This window comes from Geotrypetes seraphini, chromosome 5 (genome assembly GCF_902459505.1).
Source record: "Geotrypetes seraphini chromosome 5, aGeoSer1.1, whole genome shotgun sequence".
In the NCBI taxonomy this organism is placed as follows: domain Eukaryota; kingdom Metazoa; phylum Chordata; class Amphibia; order Gymnophiona; family Dermophiidae; genus Geotrypetes; species Geotrypetes seraphini.
This window is the reverse complement of record NC_047088.1, coordinates 123,916,618-123,932,542: the sequence shown is the minus strand read 5'-3', so window position 1 is coordinate 123,932,542 and position 15,925 is coordinate 123,916,618. Positions and strand designations below refer to the sequence as shown.

Genomic DNA, 15,925 nt, shown 5'->3' with positions numbered 1-15,925 from the left:
GTCCATTACTTTGCTGATCCCTCCCACATCCAAAAGGTCTTTTTCTAGGCATTTTGGGCTTGGACAATTTTTTGGACATGAATGGTACCCCAAGATAGATGAATTAGCGGTCCGGATGATCAAATGACTTGACGTAGAAGTAGATGATTCTAAAAATATATATACTTTGGACATATTTTTTGAGAATGGACTTTGGACACTACCAACTTTGGACAAGTGCCTTAGGCCCAAAACGGACTTAAGATTTTATTTTTTTTTGGGGGGGGGGCAGGTTTGACAATTTGTAATTTGTGCTCTACATATGTTACTAAGACCTGACCATTTGCTGAATGTTTTTAAAAAGTTGGAAGGGAGTGGTACTGAACCTCACTATGGTTAGGAAAGAGAGCTACTTTCCCTGGCTAGGCTTTGAAATAAATCCCACAGAGCCTGCTATTTTGGTGTTTGGTTAGAGTTACCATATGGCTCCAGAAAAAGGAGGACAGATTGAGACATCTGTGTTTTACTTCCATTAAAAGCAATTGAAGTAAAACCTGGATGTCTCAATCTATCCTCCTTTTTCCGGAGCCATACGGGTAACCCTGTGTTTGGCTGGTGTTTTCAATTGCCCCTGATGCTTCGGATCTGTTACCTCTGGAGAACTCTTTAATGTTTCCACATGGTTATCAACTCAAGGGTTGGTCCACTCCACTCAGTATTTTATAGATTCACAACTGAAAGTCTGATATATCATGGGCGCAGCACAAGAAAGGATGGGGGTGCCATGTAGGGCAAGGTTTGTGAGTGTGTGTGCCATTGTTGGTAGTCACTGGGCATTATTGGGGATTGGTACAAGCATGAAAGGAAGCAGAACATTACTGGATATAGTTACCGCTTCCCATTTTGTTTTCTGAGACCTTTGTACATTATATATGTTGATAGAGGCCTGCTACACAGACAGTATTAGAAGCTATCAAGCCAATATGATAACTTTACCTGATAGATGTAGGGCAGGGGTGTCAAACTCTGGCCCAAGGGCCAAATTTGGCCTGCAGGGTAATTAAATTTGGCCAGCGAGTGAATACCCTAATTTGGCCCACATTGGCCCATGAGAGAATACCCTGCTGCTTGCTCTCTTTGCTCTGCGGTGACGGAGGGAAGCAATCACCAGCTAGAATATATGTCTGTCTCTGTCCCCCTCCATTTCCCTGTGCAGCGCTATCTCTGCTTTCTTCCTCATTTTGCCCTCTCCAGCTGTAACATTACTGCCGTGCTTTATCTCCCTGCAAGCATTTCTGCTCTCTTTCTCATCCCCAGTCTCTTTGCTCTTTTTCTCTTCTTGCAGGGGTCTCTGCTCTCCTTTCTCTATATGTTTTTGATTACTGCAAACTTCTACACTCTCCTGTTTTCTTTGTATGCTCCTGATCCTGTTTCCCTGTTGGTGTCTCTTCCTTTTTTTAAATTCCTTCTTCAGTCTCAGTTCTTCTTTCTCTGAACATTCCCTTCCTCAGTCTCTACAACTGCAGCTCTCGTGCCCTATAAGCCCCTGCTGCAAGTGGCTGTGCATGTCGATCCTGCTCCCCTTTCACTGACTCTTGTGACAGCATCATTTCTGTTCTGCGGCTGGGTTTCCATGGCAACCATGCTCGCTAATGCCTCAAACTCACGCTTGGTTTTCACTCACAGTGATCATGGTCTCCTTGTTCCGCCTTTTTGTTGTCAGCCGAGAGCCTGGACTCTGAGTCAAGAAGCAAGAGGAATCGTTCAAGCTGCTCTCAATTTGTGCTCCCTTCGACGATGGCCCTGCTGCTGCTGTGTGCAAGTGCAGGCAGGTGCTGGGAAGTGCTTAGGTGAGGGTGACAGGCCCCAGCTCCGGCACTGCTGGCAGAAGCTGCAAACGCTTCCCCACATGGGTCTACAATTCACTTTTCGCTTGTTGGAGTAGTGTGTTGGACCTTTGTAAGGGTGGGAGTAGTGTGAGAGCGCGATTCACTTTGCGGTTAGCTGCCATCACATTTCGCTTGGAGGGTAGCCTTTGTAAGGGCGGGAGTAGTGTGTTGGGCCTCGATTAACTTAGGGTGGTAGTAGTGTGTGGAGCTGCGATTTAGTTCAGCTGCCAGGGCTGTTTGGATCCGCGATTCACTTTGGGTTCAGCTGCCGTTGTAAGCACGCATGCGGCCATGGACATACGGATCACGTAACACGCGGTAAGAGTGCGCATGCACGCTTAGTGTTTTATTATAGTAGATATATGAACACCCCCCCATGTGAGTTGTTTCCTTGAAAGGTCACTTTGGGCAGCCAAAAAACCTAGAAACTTGAAGAAGGCACAGATAGTTTATTAGCATACATATGCGACTCCCAAGCTCCAAGCTGGCTTCAGAAGTGCCGAAAACAGGACGTTACAGAGATATTTATACATTCTTCTGGCTATACAACTGAATTCTAGAAAAAACTTTTCACGTGTTACTTTTCTTAACAATCATTGGTCCTCAGCTCATACTAGCAGGTCAATAGCAAGTCACTTATCTAGGCCCTGCAGTCTTTCTGTTGCATATCGTTTATGCATAAGAAGTTAGAATGTCCAAGCTAACACCCAGTACAGGCAGGCTAGAACATGAGATAAGTTAGGTCTGCAGCTAAACATAATTCAGCATTTTATTAAAGAGAAAACTTAGTTCAACACTTAAGAAACCAGTCCCAGACTCCTTCAGTACTTGAAAAACCAGTCCCAGACTCCTTCAGTCCCCCCTTTCAGGCTAGTCGAATGAAGGAGGAAGGAGACGAGCCTGATAAAGTACAAAAAGGAGGAAGGTCAGGATCAGTTGTAGGGACTGGTTGATACTTGGGAAGCGCAAGGGCCAAAGCAGCAGTGGAACAGTCAACAGCAGAGTCAACAGTTCGGTGGAGCAACTTTATGGCTATGGGGACTACACAGGGCAGGCAGCAAAGGAGCAGAGAAGACAGGGTGGCACCCAGCAAGATGGTCTTTATTGCTGAACCAGAGGGCAACCAGGAGCCGAAGGTACCAGAGATCCAGTCTGCAGTAAGGTCTCACCAGGTCTGGACAGGAACATGAGCCAGTTTGGTGATATGATCCACAACGTCCTCAATCACTTTACTCAATTTCAAGGCAGCAGTTGGAGAGGTTGAATTTATCACAGGCACCACCCTCTATCTAGAGTTAGGCAGTTCTGATAGATAGCAGTGTGTATTTTAGCATTCGCTCTGCCAATGGTACTCAAAGCTCGAGTGGTCTCAGTTATCAGCTTGTAGACGAATAATGCGGTTCAGCATGTAGATTGGGGTCCGTTAGCCCCAGGTGTCATCTTCGGCACATGTGGCAGGTCCGTAAACAGCAATGATCTATTCTATTTTAAGGGAATTGGTGGAAGTAGACCGCTTTTGGCGACCCCTGGTGTTGAATACAGGGGATTTCCAGGTGTTCACCATCGGCCAGCAGTAACCGGAAGAAGCTGGAGCGGATCATGCAAAGTACATGTACCAGTCTAGTTAGCAGGCAACCAAGAGTAGGCAAACAGATCACCCTGACCATCATTCATAGGAAGTTCCATTAAGCAGTGTCAGAAGGGCGCTGAAGACAGTGGGAAGCAACAATGGAGATTCGCAAGGCCCATCGTGAAGGTCGTGGACCTGACGTAAAAGTGAGATTCTATGAAATCAGGTTTAACATGTCCAGCTGCTTTGCCTCCCATGGCCACTGTTCTCCCATACCAGTCCCTCCTCATACAAAATGATTGCTAACATTAAGGGGTAAATTCTCTATTAGTACGTCTAACATAGGCGTGCTTTAGACATCCGGGAAACGCAAGTGCCAATCAAGCGGTACTTAGGCGTGTGGTAGACGTCCCTACAACCTCTTCGCGCAAAATAGACGCAGGTTTCTGAAACGTCATTAAGACGTCTCCAATGGACCCATGATAGACGTGGGTACGGTTTTTTTTTTTTAAATTATACTTTATTTATACTCTTTATTATCACTCATTCAGCATTGTAAGTATAGGATGATGAAAAAGATAACTAAAACACAGTATACCATTTTGTAAACTATATATTAGTTGATCTAGCAATATCAGTGAGGTAGGGAATGGCAGACAGAGAACACTGCTGTGTTGTATCTTTTTCCTCTAGGATATCAGAATTGTACAGTTTACCATTAATACAAGGAAAAAAAATATGTTATGTTTCAAAGGAGAACTAGAAGATGAAACATACCAAGTGGGTGTTGATCTTTTTATCAGTATGGAAGGTGGGAACCGGTAGATGTATGCTACACAGAAAGCTGTACAGAAATGTCATACTCACCTCCTATTAGAAGTGGAAAGGATAGGACTTTGAACACCATATAAACTTCGTTTAAGTTCCACAAAGACTGGCAGGAAAGGCACCCTAAATCATCCAATAAGCTTTCTCTCGATTTCCCAGAGACATTATTTCAGAGAGGATAGTTTAGAAGTGATATCTTGCTCGAAAGAACACTCTCCTGGTCTTAAAACATTGCAACAATCAGCTCATTCTTCAGAACAAAGGTAAATCCCATAACTTACACTGGCCCAACTTAGAAACAGAATCAAAACACAGATGTGGCTTCTAGTTCACAGGAAGAGGAAGTAGCAAGCAGCACAATGCTGATCTCATTGTGACATCATCAAGGTGCACCTGGAAGGTAGATATGCCACAAGTAAAAGACAAGCCGGGAGTTGAACTCACAACCTACAGATGATCGATATAGTGCTTTTACTCACTGACCTACACCTGTGTCTCTGGTTTCCCTGTCATAGCATACCTTAGTGATGTGCTAAAGTATACTCTACTTAGCTATCATATCACAGTCAGTTGCGGCAAAAGACTGGTAGCTCAATGTTGTAAAGCATCGTTGTCACGGATGCAACACCCATATTCTTAAGTATGGTTCAATAAATGTAATACAGAGTCAAAATTATGCTGTTTATTTTATCAAACCCAAGCTCAACTTTGTAATGTATTGTGTATAGTCTCGCTAATGTGTTTGTGATGAAAATGAGATACGATAGGTGTATATCCTATATAATAAAACACTAGCCGCGCATGCGCACATACCTGCGTGCTTCTGTGATCTCTGCTCTGTGATCAGTAGGTCTGTGGCCAGCAGGAGTGCAGATGCAGCAGCCAGGTGATTCCCCCCTCCCGCCCTCACTCACCACCAAAACCACCACCGCCAAAGCCTCCTCCTTCTGCCCAGCCGGGAGGAGGGCTCCGAGTCGCTGAAGACTGTCCCAGATCAGCTTACACGGTCCATAAAAAATGAACCTTTTCATCTGAGGCGCGAGGCTGCGGTGACCTCCCTCCCCCGGCTCACTAAGGTTTCGTCTTAAGAAATTCAAATGCGTTGTTGAAAATGCAAGTGACTTCTCTGTCATCCTAGACACCCCTGCAACACCCCAACAACACACTCCTGCAGCATAAACCCCTCATGTTATAATCAAGTAAAAAACAAGCCGGGAGTTGAACTCACAACCTATGGATGATTGGTACAGCACGTTTTACTCACTGAGCTAATGAGCTACTTAACTCTAGCCCTAACCCTAACCATAAAGTAGCGTCTGACGTCATAGAAGCCGTTAGAATTTTGAAATCGTTTTGGACGTTCATTGGGTGTTCTCAGATCAAATACAGATTCTTTAGGATTTTTGATGATTGGGGTGATCAGAATCTGGCCTAAATCCTCGGGGAAGGTACCGGTTAGTAAAAGAGAGGAGAGCCAATTGTATAACTTGGCTTTAAATGTGACTGGAGCAACTTTAATTATATTTGGGGGGCAGCAGTCTAATCTGCAGTAGGAATCAGTGTATTTAATGTAATATTTAGAGAATTGTTGCCAGGATGGAGTAGTAAAGTTATTCCAGGCCATATCTACCCTAGGATCATCTTTGAGTTGGGCAACTGGGTAATTTAAATGGTTGGTTGTGGAGCCCATTAGTTTAGATCTCAAATTGTTGATTTTGTTGTTGAAAATTCAGCCAGATCGTCTGCAGATGGTGGGGAATCTGGGTTAGAACATGAGAAGGCCCATATATCATAAAGATTGTTGACTAATTCAAAGAGATTTCTACTGTTGGTGTTCGGTGATCTGATTTTTTGGGCATAAAAGTTAGTGCGCTTCTTTATTATTAGTTTTTTGTATTCGTTTAATTTTTGTATCCCATTTGACCTCCCCACACTGTCCCCTGATTTCAACCATTTTCTTTCGAGTTTCTGTAACTCCCATTTCACATTTCCTAACTCAGTATTGTACCAGCCATCCAGTTTCTTATGTCTTACTTTTCTTAGTTTAGTGGGGGCCATTTTGTTTAATATCTGCGTACTCATGTTGGTCCAAGAGTCCGCTGAAAAGGAGTCTGAGTCTGAACTAGAAGTTATGTCATAGTGTAACCAGAATTCTACTGGATTCATCATACTTCTGCTAGCTACCATTTTCTTAGGTCTTTTTGCCTCCTTGGATTTGGTTGGGGAGCGTCTTATTTGCCAGCTAAATTGGAAACTACATAAACGGTGGTCTGACCATAGAGAGTCGGTCCAAATGGCTACCTCTTCCAAAATGGTGTGCTTTCCCTTTCCCTGTGCATTTTTGGATGCACTAGGGTGGGGCCTAAGGTCCTGATTGGCCCAAATATCTAAGACCCCCACCCAATTGGATGTGGGAGGTAGGGGAATCAAGGATGTTAGGCAGGAGAGAGTGAGCATCCTCCTGCTGATTGAATGTGGGGGTGTCAGGTAGGGTTTCCAGACGTCCAAATTTCCCCAGACATGTCCTCCTTTTGAGGACATGTCCGGGGGTCCGGACAGCTTTTCAAAACTTTGAAAGAGTAAGCAGCGGGAGCGGGGCTAGGACAGGATTAGGGACAGAACTAAGGTATAACGGGGCAGGGATGGGCAAGTCTGGGGGGTGGGTCTAGGGGTCTTGATTTTACGAACGTAAAATCTGCCAACCCTAGTGTCAGGGGATCAAGGGATATTAGGCAGGAGGGAGCGGGCATCCCTGCTGCTAATTGCGGATGTTGGGGGGTGGGTGTCAGAGGTATCCTCTGCTGCAGCTGGCTCAGCTGATCCATCAGGACTCCCTAAAGCCACAGTTTTGAGGAGTTCTGCCAGATCAGCTGATCGGGGATTCCCTTGCCGCAATCAACTGATGGCAGGGGATCCCTTGGTAAAGATAGATGGCTGAGCTATTTATATTTGTGATCAGGCAGGCGCGATTCTTTAACTGGCACCGTTTAGAGAATTAGGGGTAAGGCATCTGCCCTTTCAGGTAGATGCAATTCTGTATAGGAGGCCAGTACACGATTCTCAACTGCATCTTAAGTTGCCACCAAGTCCGGCATCTTATTCAGAGACAGGCCAAAAATATATATCAAGTCCACAATTCTTTCTGTAGAAACAACCTAATTTGTTATATACCATAATCCCAGTAACAAAGCTGCCTAATGTTATTCACTACATGACATTAATTTGAACTAACTTTGACCAATTAATTCTCTGGATTTCAAAGTTCTCCTTTTTTAAACTATAGCTTTCAGTACCAATGATCAGGACAAGGATAACTGGAATGCACAGCTGAAACTTCTGCTAGAGTGGAACCAGTTGGAACTTGCCAGTGATGAGATCTTTACCAATGACCGACGGTGGGAGGTAAAAAGCAAACTGGCTTACTTTGCTCATTCATTCAATTTGTTCATTTATTTGATTGCTTGTCTGTCTACCTATCTACCCACCCCTCTGCTTTTAAAATTTAGTTTCTTCTCCAATACAGACCAGCTATCACACATCTTGACTGACAGGCACGGACAGTATATATGGGATGCCATACAAATATGTCTTTAAGATAGCTAGTAGGTGCAGCTTTTATATATATGCAAGATTCTCTATATCTCAGAGCAAATATAAACTGTTTCCTTAGCATTTTCAATCTCTGCCTGTTAGAGAAGCAGGAGCCAAATTCAGAAATTGAACACAGAGGGTCAGATTCTATAAACAGCAACCAAATTGGCATAATTTGAGGTTGAGGGTTGGTAGATTCAAAGGCAATGTTAGGAAATTCTACTTTACGGAGAGGGTAGTGGATGCCTGGAATGCGCTCCCGAGAGAGGTGGTGGAGAGTAAAACTGTGACCAAGTTCAAAGAAGCATGGGAAGAACACAGAGGATCTAGAATCAGAAAATAATATAAAAAATTGAACTAAGGCCTGTGTCTGTGTCTGTATATGGCTGTTTGGTGGAGGATGGGCTGGGGAGGGCTTCAATGGCTGCGAGGGTGTAGATGGACTGGAGTAGGTTTTAACGGAGATTTCGGCAGTTGGAATCCAAGCACAGTACCGGGTAGAGCTTTGGATTCTTGCACAGAAATAGCTAAGAAGAAAAAATTTAAAAGAAATTTTAATTGAATCAGGTTGGGCAGACTGGATGGACCATTCGGGTCTTTATCTGCCATCATCTACTATGTTGCTATGTTCAAAAATGGCTGTCAATCATGCTTAGGCACTGTTTAAAGATCACAACTAACAGCGCCCACCAGAAAACTTAGGCGTCTACAATGTAAGCCAGGGTTTTTCTGGCCTACATTGCAGACACCTAAATTCTTTAGTGAATCGTACCTAACCACACACACTTAGACATAAGGTGCTAGTAGGCATCATGCTGTAGATGCTTTAATGGTGCCTAAACTGTAGATGCCTCATAGCACCTACTTTTTATTCTTAATGAGTTTTTAATCAGTTTTAAATCGCATGGTCAATTACTGTGCCGATTAATAATCTAATATAATAAAACGCTAGGCCGCGCATGCGCAGTTCCTAAGTGTGCGCCGCTTTTCCGTGAGCTGTAGCAACAGGTAGGAGTGCGCATGCACATGTTTTTCGCTCTGCCATGCTCTCTGCTGCTCCTTGCTGTTTTTCAGTCTGGCCTGCTCCCTGCCGTATTGTATTTTTTAGTTGAAAAACGTGGCGGTGGCTCCTCTCACGAACCCCGCCTGTGTTGGACTTCCGACGCAGGTGGGGATCATGAGAGGAGCCACCGCCGCGTCTTTCAACTAAAAAAATACAATACTGCTGGATATGGGGAGCGGGAAATGGGGGGGTGATGCTGAACAGGGGGAGATAAAAGGAGAAGGACTACTGCTATATAGGGGGAGCAGGGAATGGGTGGGGGTGCTGCTGGACAGGGATGAGGTAAAAGTAAGGGAGAAGGGCTGCTAGCACCCGTTAATGTAACGGGCTAAACTAGTAATAATAATAATAATTTTGTTCTTATATACTGCCAAAGCCATAGAAGTTTGAGGCGGTTTACAGCAAGAAGCGCTGGACAATCAGCAAAGAGGCTACAGTCAAAGTCAGCGAAGAGGTTACAATCAAAGTCAGCAATACAATCTTACATAATGAAGGAATATGAGAGTTATACAATCTTACATAAAGAAGGAATATGAAAGCTGTGTAGTTCATTAGGAATACTGGTTGAGTAAGCAGAGCAGAGAAGATTCTTAGTTAACAAATCGATTGAACAATCTCATTTTTACCTGTTTTCTAAAATTGAAGTAGGATGATGAGATCGCAAAAACGTTACTAAGCCAATTGTTCCATTTGCCTGCAAGACATCCACAAACCCAGCAGGGAAAAATGTCCATTTTCAAAGCTGCCAAACGTCTATCTTTTATTTTTGAAAATGAGCTAGGTATACGTTTTGATCCTTAGGACATTTACCTTTTTTGCCCGTTTTCAGAAATAAAAACATCCACATGAAAAACGTACAAAAGCAAGTTTTGTAGACGTACCCACCAACTAACTACCTTGTCTGATTGCAGCAGTAGGAATCCCCATCAGCTGTGTGGTTTCGTGGATTCTTGTTGGCTCAGCTGATAGGGATTCCCTCTGCCAGGATCATCTGAGCCATGGAGACCTCCACCCCTCCCCCTGACATCCCCAACATCCTCCTGACATCTCAGACCTCCCCCAACATGGCCCAACATTTCTGCCCACTCACATCCCCCCAACATTCCTGGGCCCCCTCCCATATCCCTGGCACCCCTTGTACCTTCGGAAGAGCAAATGGCAGGAGGGAAGCTCACTCCCTCCTGCCTACAGGGCCTACATGCTGCAAATGACAGGGTTTCCCCTCCCAACGAACGATTAGGTTACTTATCTCTGCTAATCTTCTTTCTTGTAAATATCCTCTGGAAGCTTCATGAATGGGTTATCAATCACTTTCAGCCTTGGTGCTGCAGGGACTCAAAATCAAACACTAGCCTCTCCCTCTAGTGGTCATCTCTGGCACCTACCCCTGGAAACCCAGTCAGTACCAAAGTCAGGATATCTAGTACAAACAGGAAACACCGGAAAGATGAGAAAGAGGGGTGCGGGGACTTCCTGCTACATATCAATTCTGCTCATGAAAAACAAAATCAAAACAGTTAGTGCTGAAAGGCCAAACTTTGCATAACATCAAATTTGAACATCAAAAAATGGAGAACAGGATAACTTTGAATAAAGGAGTCACAACCCTAGGATGCAGAAGGGGCCACCACTGAGGGATCTCTGTAACCCCTCAAACTTTACTTAGAAAGACCAAACATGAGATTCTCAGCAAGGCTGGTCAAAAAACAGAAATCCAGTTTACCAGTTACTGGCAGGTGACCTGTGAATCAGACAGAATAGACGGGCGGGTATGAAGCTTCCAGAAGATATTTACAAGAAAGAATATTAGCAGAGGTAATTAACCAAATCTTTCGTTCTTGTACAATAACTTCTGGAAGCTTCATGAATGGGACGTATCAAAGCAGTCCCAACATATCAGGGGCACCCGATGAACCTTTCGCCAGGACTGAAGCCCCAAAAGCTAATTCTTGCATAGCTGACACATGAAGTCGATAAAACAGGAAATGCATGAAGAGAGGCCCAAGGGGCCACCCTAAAAATCTCCTCAGAAGAGACTGCAGTGAATTCAGACTACAAGGAAGCCTGTCCTCTAGTAGAATGAGCTTTCATCCCAAGAGGAGGCTTCTTACCTGCTGACTTATAATCTGCATGGATCCATCTAGAGATGGTGGCCTTAGAAGCAGGCCGACCCCGACGTACGGGACCCATCAGGATAAACAGATGTTCCGAAAGACAGAAAACATTCATGACCTCCAGGTATCTCAAAAGGAGATGCATGTCCAGAGACCGTAACACTTGACGAGTTCATCGATCATCTGCTCTCCAGTGCAGTCCACAGGCCTTGCACTGGGACAGACCTGCAAACTGCCCCCCAACTGGACAGACTCACGTCCATTGTTAGGGACACCCAGACCAAAACTCACAGAGGAAGCCCTCTGACCAGAGTAACAGGGTTCAACCACCACAGCATGCTGCTGCGGAGCCGCTCCCAACCAAGGCAACTTTACCCCCAACTAATCCCGCTGGGGACTCCATCGAGACAGGAGGGACAGTTGAAAAGGATGGAGTCGAGCTCTGGCCAACAGAATCACATCCATAGTCACAACCATGAGACCCAGAACCTGCAGGTACTGCCAGGCCATCAGAGCCTAAACCTCCAACAGGGCCTGAATGCACTTTGAAGAAAGAGCTTCCTGGAGACTAGCAGAAACCCCCTGGTTCCTGCCCATGTGCAACCTGACTCCCAGATACTCTAAAACCTGCGTCAGCTCAAAGTGGCTCTTCTTCAGAATAAATACCCAGCCGAGACGCTCCAGCAGAAGCACCACCTGGTGAACCGCCTTGTGGCCCACCTCCAGCGAGGGGGCTCTGATCAGCTAGTCATCAAGGTACAGATGGACTAGCACACTCTGCAAGCTCAAGAGGGTAGCCACTACCACCATGACCATGGTGAAAGATCTGTGTGCCGATGCCAGCCCAAAGGACAGAGCCACAAATTGAAAGTACCATCCTAGCACATGAGATCTCAGAAAGCTCGAGTGTTCTGGAAAAAAATGGAATGAGGATGTACGCTTCCGTGAGAACAAAGGAAGCCAAAAACTCCCCAGATGCCACTGTTGCTACAACGCACCATTTCCATCCGGAAAGCAGAACTCGCAGAAAGAAAGACAGAAAGACCCATAGGTCCAGAACAGGATTCCAGGCTTCAGAGCCTTTTATTGTATTGAAGAAGTATATTGAGCATCCCAAGTTGTCAAGGAACAGGTTCAATTGCTACCAGATCTAGCAATCGGCGAACTGTGGCCTGCATGCGCCGGGCTCTTTCCAGATTACCAGTGGGCGAAGCCAGGAAGAATTCCAACAGGGTGAAGCTGCAGTCAGAAACCCACACTGAGAACCTTGTGGACCCACTGGTCCAAAAGCACTCTCCCCCACTCTGGTAGCAAAAGCTGCTCTCCGACCCGAGGGATAGGCGCCACAGGCCTGGCACCAGCATATCTTCTTAAAGGGAGCAGGAGGAAGATCGTTGGAGGACTGTCTATGGAACGGGCTTCCGAAGTGAGGTGTGGATGGAAATCCGAAGCGGTGTCCTGTCGGCGGAGGTCCAGTGTGCAGAAGAGAGTGCCAGTAGGGACATAAATTTGGCCGTTCCAAACCCCATGCTGGACATGGGAGGCAGGCAGGCGAGGGCAGAAGCTACAGGGCTCGCTGCCGATTCCAGCGGCAGCGAGCAGGAGAGGAGAAAGGCGAGGGGGCGCGGTGAGCCAGAGGCGGGCGAGAGCTAGCTCCGCCCACTCACATCGCGTCAGCGACTTCAGCGACTTCAGCCGGGCTCCCCCTTAAAAGGCAGGGAGCCGCGGCCAGGAGAGGAGGCAGGCAGGCGAGGGCAGAAGCTACAGGGCTCGCTGCCGATTCCAGCGGCAGCGAGCAGGAGAGGAGAAAGGCGAGGGGGCGCGGTGAGCCAGAGGCGGGCGAGAGCTAGCTCCGCCCACTCACATCGCGTCAGCGACTTCAGCGACTTCAGCCGGGCTCCCCCTTAAAAGGCAGGGAGCCAACGGCGTGCAGCCGTTCGGCGCGCGGCAAAGGCGCTCGCCTTAGCGGGAGCGCCTTTGCGGAGGAGCCTTAAGAAGGAGCCAGGAGCACAGGCAGCCCAGTAGAGAAATTCCTGAGGTACATTTTCTCTAATTTATTCGCGATTCATTCTCATTCTCTTTCTCTCTCTTCTCTTACAGAACACAGGAAAGAAAACAGAGAAATGGAGGCTGCAGGAATCCAGCAGGGCTACCCAGTATACTGCATCGAATGTCATATGTATGACTACCTCCCCTTTGGGAGGCGGGCATACATATGCAATCGATGCCAGGAACTGGATAGCCTGAGGAGGGAGGTCGGAAGGCTGCAGGTTAGAGTCCAGGAGCTGGAGGGACTCTGCTCAATAGAGGAACAGTGTGGGGAAACGGAGGAGACTACCAGAGAGAGCCACATCTCAGAACAAGTCAGAGAGCTCGAGAAGTACATAGAGGAGGCCTGGCAGATGGCAGAGGCACAGGACCACCAGCGTATCAGACGGGAACCGGCAGCTGGAGGTCAGGAACCAACAAACACCATGGGAGTGGGACCTAGCGTAGGGTCTGAAAATGCAGATGATGGTACCCAACAGGACCTGGCGGAAGGACCAGCGGAGATCCAGCAGAGCCCGGAGGACACGGACCTGAGACCAGAGAGACATCTGAGGAAGGGGAAATCTGCTGTTGTAGTAGGAGACTCAATCCTGCGAGAAGTGGACAGTCACATTGCCGGAGGAAGGGAGGACCGACTAGTGACATGTCTCCCGGGGGCAAGAACAACGGACGTCATCAGCAGAATTGATAGAATCCTGGAGGGAGCCGAGACAGAGGAGACGGCAGTTGTAATCCACATTGGAACCAACGACGTCAGCAGGAAAAATTTCAACCGGACTACACTGACTGAGCAGTTCAGGATCCTGGGGCGGAAACTGAAGCTGAGATCAAATAGGATAGCCTTCTCGGAGATCCTACCAGTACCGAGAGCAGACGCAAGAAGACAGAGCGAACTACAAGTAATGAACGGATGGCTGAGGAGATGGTGCGAGGAGGAGGGATTCCACTTTGTTCGAAACTGGACGACCTTCTTGGGGAAGAACAAGCTCTACAGGAGAGATGGACTGCACCTGAGCACAGCTGGGACGAGGCAGCTGGCAAGAAACATCCAAAACGCCATAGACCTAGCTTTAAACTGAAGAGAAGGGGAAAGCCGGAAGTCGATCTGGCCTCGACACACCGGACATTGGTATCAAAAAATGATACCGAACAAGGACATTGCAAAAGAGAGCTTGGGACCGAGTGGGATCTTTTGGACAAAGGGACTGAGAGAAAATTCTTGGGCAAAGGGACTATGAGAGGCTTCTTGGATAAAGGGACTGAGGGGACACTTTTGGGCAAAGGGACCGAGTGGGAACTCTTGGACAAAGGGGCTGAGAGGGACTTTTTGTACAAAGGGACTGAGGAGACACTTTTGGACAAAGGGACCGAGTGGGAACTCTTGGACAAAGGGGCTGAGAGGGACTTTTTGGACAAAGGGACTGGGAGGGATCTTTTAAACAAAAGGGTTGAGTGGAAATCTTCAGAAAAAAGGCCCACAGATGCAATGCAGGGGCCCAGTGCACAAACGAGCCTAACAGGCATGGTTGAAAGAGAACAATGGGAGCAAGAGGACCATCCAAAAAAGGAGATACTGGATGGGGGCAAAACGGACACGCCACGGGAGGTGGATGACCGAGTAAAGGCAAGCCAGGTGGGAGCGCCGAGCCATGGAAAGAAAACAGCAGGGCGGACGACAAATCAGGACCTATATTGCCTCTACACAAATGCGAGGAGCCTCAGGGCCAAAATGGGAGAGCTGGAAATTATAGCCAGTCAAAAAGCCCTGGACATAATTGGAATCACAGAAACGTGGTGGGCTGATGATAATAAATGGGATGTGGTCATACCAGGGTACAAACTTTACAGGAGAGACAGGACACACAAGAAGGGTGGAGGAATAGCGCTATACATAAAAGACTCCATACCCTCAACCAAAATGGAAACAGCAGTAAGGTCGGAAGGCTTGGAATCAATATGGGTTAAGCTACCAGGAGGATCTGGAGCAGACATCAAATTGGGTCTATACTATCGTCCGCCTGGCCAATCGGAAGAAATCGACCGGGACCTGGAGACGGAACTGCGGCAGGTATGCAAGAATGGAAGTGTGGTGGTGATGGGAGACTTCAACTACCCTGGGATAGACTGGAGTATCGGGCACTCAAGTTGCGAGAGAGAGACCAAATTCCTGGAAGCCACGAGGGACTGCTTCCTGGAACAGCTGGTCATGGAACCTACACGAGGAGAAGCTACTCTTGATCTAATCTTCAGTGGACTGGAGGGACCTGCAAAGGAAGTAGCGGTATTAGACCCACTGGGAAACAGCGATCACAACATGATCCAGTGCAGACTAGAACTGGGATCATCCAGGGTGAAAAGAACCACAACAACAGCGCTCAACTTCAGAAAAGGGAATTATGATGCAATGAGGAAAATGGTGGGGAAGAAACTCAACGGCAGCACAAGGAAGGTAGAGTCCGTAGAAAGCGCCTGGACCCTGCTCAAGCGTACGGTGCACGAAGCACAGAACCTGTACGTCCCCAGGTTCAGAAAAGAGTGCAAGAAAAATCGAATAAAGAACCCAGCATGGATAACGGCAGCTGTAAAAAAGGCGATCAGTAACAAGAAAGCATCGTTCAAAAAATGGAAACAGGATCAAACGCAGGCCAACCAAAAGGAACACAAGGAAAGCCAGAAGGAGTGCCACCGAGTGGTTAGGAGAGCAAAGAGGGAATATGAAGAGAGACTAGCGGGAGAGGCAAAAAATTTCAAATCATTCTTCAGGTACGTAAAGGGGAAGCAACCAGCGAGGGAGGAAGTGGGGCCCTTGGATGATGGGGATAGAAAGGGAGTAGTGAGGGAG

At 46.9% G+C, this 15,925-nt stretch overlaps 1 protein-coding gene across 1 annotated transcript in view; it reads left to right on the top strand.

Moving 5' to 3' along the window:
• Nucleotides 1-15,925, top strand: part of TRPM8 (transient receptor potential cation channel subfamily M member 8) — a 2,182,726-nt gene that overhangs the window by 936,619 nt on the left and 1,230,182 nt on the right. The window contains 1 exon segment of the mRNA XM_033944097.1: nucleotides 7,550-7,668. Within this exon segment, the coding sequence (XP_033799988.1) occupies nucleotides 7,550-7,668 (119 nt within the window).